Source organism: Elephas maximus, chromosome 3 (assembly GCF_024166365.1).
Source record: "Elephas maximus indicus isolate mEleMax1 chromosome 3, mEleMax1 primary haplotype, whole genome shotgun sequence".
Lineage (NCBI taxonomy): Eukaryota > Metazoa > Chordata > Mammalia > Proboscidea > Elephantidae > Elephas > Elephas maximus.
The window spans coordinates 194,044,516-194,051,694 of record NC_064821.1 but is presented as its reverse complement, the minus strand read 5'-3'; the positions used below and the strand labels follow the sequence as shown (position 1 = coordinate 194,051,694).

General features: G+C 61.6%; 2 protein-coding genes across 5 annotated transcripts; one reads left to right on the top strand and one right to left on the bottom strand.

Moving 5' to 3' along the window:
• Positions 1 to 7: 7 nt before the first annotated feature.
• On the top strand, positions 8 to 5,526 carry PAQR6 (progestin and adipoQ receptor family member 6). Of its 4 annotated transcripts, none has more exons than XM_049880770.1 (8): positions 8 to 827; positions 2,169 to 2,244; positions 2,663 to 2,790; positions 2,926 to 3,131; positions 3,273 to 3,399; positions 3,724 to 3,820; positions 4,042 to 4,192; positions 4,591 to 5,526. In XM_049880770.1, exons 2-8 carry the CDS (start codon positions 2,194 to 2,196, stop codon positions 4,863 to 4,865), a joined length of 1,035 nt encoding a protein of 344 aa, XP_049736727.1. In that variant the 5' UTR covers positions 8 to 827; positions 2,169 to 2,193; the 3' UTR covers positions 4,866 to 5,526. The 4 variants fall into 4 exon arrangements, with proteins under 4 accessions (XP_049736727.1, XP_049736728.1, XP_049736726.1 ...); XM_049880771.1 differs by having other exon boundaries at positions 8 to 877; XM_049880769.1 differs by lacking the exon at positions 8 to 827 and adding an exon at positions 1,476 to 1,500.
• Positions 5,527 to 5,629: 103 nt separating this feature from the next.
• BGLAP (bone gamma-carboxyglutamate protein) lies at positions 5,630 to 6,700 on the bottom strand. Its single transcript, XM_049880777.1, has 4 exons — positions 6,616 to 6,700; positions 6,336 to 6,374; positions 6,079 to 6,148; positions 5,630 to 5,892 (listed from the first exon to the last, which is right to left on the bottom strand). The coding sequence occupies exons 1-4, from the start codon at positions 6,677 to 6,679 to the stop codon at positions 5,763 to 5,765; spliced, it is 303 nt and encodes a 100-aa protein (XP_049736734.1). The 5' UTR covers positions 6,680 to 6,700; the 3' UTR covers positions 5,630 to 5,762.
• Positions 6,701 to 7,179: the final 479 nt, after the last annotated feature.

Sequence of the window (7,179 nt, the reverse complement as noted above, 5' to 3'; positions counted from 1 at the left end):
AGAGACTGTCAGGCTCATTTGACCCTGTGAACTAAGGCGGTGCCCTCAAAGGGTTGATAATGTGGAAGGGGCTGCGGGGAATGGGACCAAAAGCCAGATATGAGTACACTCGGCCAGCTGCCTGGGGTGCCTTCCTAGGGAAGCGTTTGCTGTCAGCTAGATCCTCTGAGTGGGGAGAAACTTTCTCCCTCAGCCAGCCTGAGTCCCTATTCCTGTCCCTCTGCAAGGACTGGCACCTCAAGTTATATCTGGAGGAGGGTAAATAACGCTTGGTGGATCCCTCGTGGTTGAACCAACATTGACCAAAGGCATTTGCTCTGAATCTTGCCCAGTTCCAGGTGTTAAGGGACAGGAAAGTATGGTGGGAGGTGGTTTCAGAAGTCTGGTTCAAGATCCGTGGGAGCTTGGATCCTTCTGCCCGGCCTAAGGCAGAGCCAATCTCAACTCCTGGGCGAGCCTGGAACTGGAGCGCAGCCGGCCTTAGGGCGTGGGCTCCATCACCCTGGTCCCAGCTGGCTTGGGCCCCCAGCCTGTTCTACCCGGTCTCATCTAATGGGGTTGGGTCAAGCTGGAGGGGCTGGCTGTGTGAAGGAGGGCGAGTGAGCTGCCTGCTAATGGGGCTGGGCCACCCTGCGCTGCTCTCTGGAGGCTGGACAAGGCAGGGATTGTTCCCCCACTCCCCTTTGTCTCCCCACTCCCCGCCCAGGCCTGGCCCGCCTGCCTGGCCTCTCTCCCTCCCCTCTGCCTGGCAGGCAGGAGCCTGGGACTCCGCCTGTGGAGCCGGGGCCTGCTAACCCACCAGCTTAGGAGCACCCCTCAAGCTCAGGGTAAGAAGGCTCACCTTCCGAGGTTCTGACGCCTACTCTGGGAAACAGAGGTAAAGCTCCTGCTCCAGAGACCTGCCCATTTCCATGGTAACAGGGCATACCTCACCCTACTCCAGAAGCCTCCAAACCCTACTGCTAAGGGAAGGGACCCTGAGAAGAGAGAGTGCCTGGCATCTTTCTCTCCCTTCCCCCGCAGGATGGGCAGCACTTCAGGACAGACCAGACCAACTCCTGGGGGTAGGGCTACCCTGGGAGGCCCCCATCTGTCTTAAAATGGCACAGGGGTGCAGAAACTCGGGACCAGGGCTGTCTTGTGCCCAGCTGGGTCTGCAGCATCCAGCTCAGGGGCAGAGGGCTCCCAAACTGTTGAACGGCAGACAGGCCTGGGGGACTAACTGGCAGCGTGGGGCCACAGTATGTTCGGCACAAACGGAAACACAGATGGACAAACACACAGATGGACGGCGAAGCAGGCAGCAGCAGGAGGTGGGGCCAGGCTAGGCCGTAGAGCTGCTGGAAAATTTTGGCTTGGGAACATAGAGTGGGGGGAGTGTTCTATTCCTCCCCCAGGGGCGGCTCCACCAGCCAGGCCGGCCCAGCCCTTCTACTTGTGCCAAAGAATGTGTCTGGGGAGGGGGGTGGCCTGAGAGGCTGACGGGGCAGCAGAGCACAGGTCTGGGGCTAACAGGCAAGGGGCTCAGAATGGGCAGGGACCTACCTCAAATGCCCCCCAGGGACACAAGTGACATGCTCAGAGACAGCCAAGCGTCCTGTAATGCCTTGCCCTGCCGGCAGGCACCTGGCCTCTCCAGGAATTTTCCCTGAGGGCCATGAGTCTTCTGTGTTCAGCCCAGGCAACTGTGGGCCAAGGAGCTTTCTGGTGGGGTGGGGGGTGATTGGGCTCTCTGTGCTGGCTCCAGGAACCAGAGTTCTCTGAGACAGAAACTCGGGGCTGGGAACCTGGATCCAGGGCCTAGGTTGGTAACTGAGGTTAGCTTCCCAGCTGGGGAGGGCCTGCCGCTCCATGCTTCGCCACTCCATGCTTCGCTGAGGCAGACCAGCCCCTTTGAATGGGTGGTGGGGTGGGGGGGGGGCAGGGGGAGGTGCTTAATTTACCAAGGCTAGGAGCCTGGGAGGGGTTGGGGTTATGTGTTATGATGACTGAAGGCAGGCGCTAGCCCCAGACTCCCCCGGTCTGAGGGAAGCAGCTCAGCAGCCAGCTACTACCAGCACCCCCCCAACAGTCTGACCCTTGGGGCTCAGTGAAAAGGCCCAGCCAGAACCCGGGTGAAGAGGGCCTGTGGATGGTGCAGACACTGACTCCCCCTCCACTCTCTCCAGGTCACCGTGGAGGCACCAGGCCACCATGCTCAGCCTCAAGCTGCCCCAGCTCCTGCAAGTCCACCAGGTCCCCCAGGTGAGGGCTTGACCCACCAACCCCCAGTTTCCAGGGGACCAACTGGGACACAGGTTCTCCTTAGCTATTGGGAAAGTCTCTCCGGCAGGCTAACTCCTATCCCTGCCGCTCTGTTCCAGTGTGAGACTCTTCCTCTGTCCTGCATACCCCTCTGCCCAGAGTCCTCCTCCCCTGAGCACCTCGGCCATGCCCCCTCCACCGTCATCCTACCTTGTCCCCTCACTCTGCCTTTTCTCCTGTTTCTCATCTGTCCTCCGGGTATTGACACCTGTGGTAAGGTGGTTTAGTTTTAGTGTGGCTTTGGGGCCACTGTGATCTCCAGACCATCCTCTTAAACCCTGCTTCCAGGGATCCCTCATAAGTGAAAGGGCTCCAGGCGCAGTGACTCCCCTCTTCTATCCTCCTACCATCGCCCCAGGTGTTCTGGGAAGATGGCATTATGTCTGGCTACCGTCGCCCCACCAGCTCGGCCTTGGACTGTGTCCTCAGCTCCTTCCAGATGACAAACGAGACGGTCAACATCTGGACTCACTTCCTACCCACTTGGTGAGGGGAGGCTCTGCTCCAGGCAGCAGCCTTGGGCTCAGAGGGGATACCCAGGCGGGCAGGGGCCACTGAGGCCCGCGGGCAGCAGGAGGAGTCGCGGGGGTCCGCGGCGGCCTGAGCACGTGCCCGCCGCAGGTACTTCCTGTGGCGCCTCCTGGCGCTGGCAGGGGGCCCGGGCTTCCGGGCGGAGGCATACCACTGGCCGCTGCTCATCTTCCTGCTGCCCGCCTGTCTCTACCCCTTCGCGTCGTGCTGCGCGCACACCTTCAGCTCCATGTCGCCCCGCGCGCGTCACATCTGCTACTTCCTAGACTACGGAGCCCTCAGCCTGTACAGCCTGGGTGAGCCCGGCGGCATCGGAGGCGGGAGGGCGGGGTGGGGCGGGGTGGGGTTCGGGGGCGGGAGGGGGGTGTGGCGCGTGGGGGAGGAGCCTCTCCCGCCACGCCCCTTGAGCCTCAGCTCCCGCCCCCACCTCGCCCCAGGCTGTGCCTTTGCCTATGCTGCCTACTCCATGCCAGCCTCCTGGCTGAACGGCCGCCTGCACCAGCTGTTTGTGCCCACCGCCGCACTCAATTCCCTCCTGTGCACCGGCCTCTCCTGCTACTCCCGGTGAGTTCCCCCAAACGGGCGGCCAGCGGTCTTGTTCCCGTGCCTCAGGCCCTTGTACAGTAATAGCAACATAAACGGGCACGTTTGTTGAGGACTGTGCCAGACTCTACACTAGCACCATCCCTAACAGCCATCTAAGAGGCAGGTGTCTTTATCCCCAGCTTACAGATGTGGGCATTTACAGAGGTGGCCATATGCCCTAAGGGCCCTCTTAGCCACTAAGCTACAATGACATTCATCTTGGTCCAAGGCTGAAGGGGTCCCCCTGCCCTTTTCTGATGCCCAGGGCTGGTGACCAGACTACTTTTCCCTCCCTCCTCTCAGCTTCCCCGAGCTAGAAAGCCCTGGGCTCAGTAAGGCCCTCCGCACAGCTGCCTTCGCCTACCCCTTCCTGTTCGACAACCTCCCGCTCTTCTATCGGGTAAGGGTGCCTGGACTCCTGCCCGGCTCCTGCTCCCCCACTTCTGACCCTCAGGGAGCCCACTTCCAGTCCTGCCCCTCAGTCTCTAGCCTCAGCCCTCGTGCCAACCCCCAAGGCCCAGCCCCAGCGCAGCTATGTGCACCCGTCTGCATCCTCACCAGACCCCTGACACACTGCTTGCACTCCAGCGCCCCTTCCCAGCCCTGTTTTTCCATTGCCAGCTCAACCTGTGCTGGGGCCAGGGCCACGACTGCGGGCAGGAGGCGCTGAGCGCCAGCCACTGCTACCACCTCCTCTGTGCACTGCTCACGGGCTTCCTCTTCACCTCCCACCTGCCTGAGCGTCTGGCTCCAGGACACTTTGACTACATTGGTAAGAGGGGCAGGGGGAGGCAGCTTCCCGGAAGCACACATAGCGAACTGCGTAAATGGGGTATCCCAGCCAGAGGGATGGAAACAAATGACAGGAAGGACTTCCCTGTCTTCCTATAATCAGAGGGTGTCTGGAAGGGTCCTCAGGGTCCAGGCTCGTCCCCACCCCACCACTCAGATAACAGCAGAACTAGTTGAATGTAGTTACAATGCTGGGAGCTGTGTGCCTCTCAGCTCCTGCAGTCCTTCGGACAGCTCTGGGAAGCAGGCTTTCCTGTTTCCAGTGTAGTGGGGGAGTAGCAGGCCCTGAGGGACGGCTGACTGGCTCCAGGTCACAAGGTGAGTCAGGGCCGCCCTGGGAATGGGGGACGTGTCCTGAGCTGCTCACCTTCCCCACAGGCCACAGCCACCAGCTGTTCCACATCTGCGCCGTTCTGGGCACCCACTTCCAGCTGGAGGCAGTGCTGGCCGATATGGGGTCACGTCGAACCTGGCTGGCCACGCAGGACCCTGCCCTAGGCCTGGTGGGCACGGTGGCCGCGCTAGGCCTGGCGGTGGCCGGGAATCTACTCATCATCGCCACCTTCACAGCCTCTCTGCTTCGGGCCCCTGCTTCATGCCCCTTGTTACAGGGTGGCCCCCCGGAGGGGGGCACCAGGGCCAAACAACAGTAAGCCTGTCTGTGACCCTGCCCTGGAGCGGGGGCAGAGGCCAGGCCCCAGCAGTGCTGACTGAGTGGGGGCACATCTGAGCCTGGAACCTAGAGTGGCTGAGGAGCGAGTGCAGAGGAGAGAAGGCAGAGGAGGGGAGAGGGGTGCTTGGGGAGGCTGGCTGAGAGGATGTGTGAGGGTGGGGTGTGTGAGGGTGCTCTCGATGGAGCCGGGGAACGTGCTGAGGGTCTGAGAGGGGAGAGGCACGTGTGTCCAGGCCAGGGCTGCCCCCCTTCCCTCCCCAGGCTGGGATGGGGGTGTTGGGGCCCCCTCATCTGGCCCCATTTCTGGTGCTCCTGGAAGTCTGCTCAGTCCAGGGAAGAACTAACACAGCTCACCTCGGCCCACCTTGAATGCTTGCTAACGCGCCCAGGAGGCGGCCCCCTTGCCTCCTGCCTCCCAGGCCAGGCAGTGCCTTCTGCCAGCAGCTCTCTGCCTACAGAGATGAGTCTGTCCATCCTGGTCACAACCTCTGTACTCAGTGTGTCCAGGCCCTTGGTGTCTGGGCCTATGTGGGTGTGGCATGGATAGGTTGAGGTGGGAGGGGGGTATGCTGGAACCCTAGTTAGCCTTTAGGAATTCACCTTTCCGGAACAAGGCAGATACAAATAAACAGTCGATTTTAGGAAACACTTTCTAAAATCTGAAGAAGTAAAGCCTCACCCCATCCCCACCTCTCTCCTGAACTGCAGAGACCGGACAAAGACTCACTGGCCCACTGATTCCTCTTCTGGGGTTTATTTTGGGAGCAGCAAGTGTGACACCGGACTCCACATTCACAGGGCGGGGAGGTCAGGGTGAGGGGAGAAGGGGTCGTGAGGAGGGCCGAGGTGGCCAGCTGGGCCGGCAGGACTGGAGGGCCTAGGCCGTGCCATAGAAGCGCCGATAGGCCTCGTGGAAGCCAATGTGGTCAGCCAGCTCATCACAGTCCGGGTTGAGCTCACACACCTCCTTCTTGAGCTCCAGGGGATCTGGGTAGGGGGCTGGGGCTCTGAGAACCCCAACACAATGGTCACGCCCGTGCAAACACCCCAACAGCTGCCTACCCCCTCCCAATGCACATGGGGCTCTGGGGTCCCAGCCAGGAGGGGATGACACTTCCCCAGCCCACAGGCCACTCCTGCTCCAACTCCCCCCGGAAATGCAGGGCCCAGCCCAGCACCCCCTTCTCCCTTACCCCAGCACTTGATCCAGGTAGCGCCTGGGTCTCCTCACTACCTCACTGCTCTCTCGCTTGGACACGAAGGCTGTGGAGCAGAGGAGCAGGGATCAGGTTTTGTGGGGCAAGGTGGGGAGTAGGCTGGCCTTCCCGCCAGCCAGACAGAAGCTGGCAGGAAGGGAATGGGGCTAGGGGACCAGGGCGAGTGGAGGGGCTAGAAGTGGGAGGCACCGAGGGGCCATGCAGTGCGTAGCCCCGCTTGGGCCACCTCATACCTGCACCTTTGCCAGAGTCAGCAACGCTGGGCTTCAAATCTGCAAAGGAAAGGGAGCCAGTTCATCCTGTTCACCCCGGGGGCCCTTATCCTGCTTCCCCTGCCTCTGTGGCGGTTTGCTCTCCCCTCCTCTCCCTCCACAAGGCCGGGCAGAGCAGGGGAGGAATGGGTTGAGCCTGCAGGACGGATTGCTAGTGGAAGGGATGCAGGGTGGAGGTCTTGGTGCTTTTCCCCTGGAGCCCCCCACCAGAATATGGACAGGGTGGAAGTGGGGTACTTACCTACCTGGCCAGCGAGGCAGAGTGCGGCCAGGGCCAGCAGGGCCAAGAGTGTGAGAGGTCTCATAGTGTGTCCTTCGGCGGCTGCTTTGGGGCTGCTTCTTGGGACTCAGCTGCTCTGTCCCTTCCAGCCTCCGGCACCATATATACCCTCTAGCTGTACCCCGGAGGTGAGGGGGAGTGCCTGACCGTGGCAGGGGCAGGTCACGGGGGAGCTGGCAGAGCTATCTGGAGGTCATCCACCCAGCTCTGTAGGCCAAACCCCAAAGGATGCTGTGGTCAGGAGCTGCGGCTGCCTGGGCAGGGCCTGGGAGTGATGAAGGGAATGAGCCACAATCTGTGACCACCAGGCTCTGAACATGGCCTCTGGGACCACTGGGTCCAGGGGGCAGCCTCAGGTCCCCCGGCCCCTACTCACCCTCAGGTTGAGCACTGGCTAGGCAGGCCAGAGAGGTGAGGGGGGAGTAGCCAGGCCAGAGAGGTGAGAGGGGGAGTATGGAGAGGAAGGGGGCTCCGAAGTCTAAAATAGGTTAGAGCAGAGCTGGGTTCCAACTCTCTTGAAGCCTG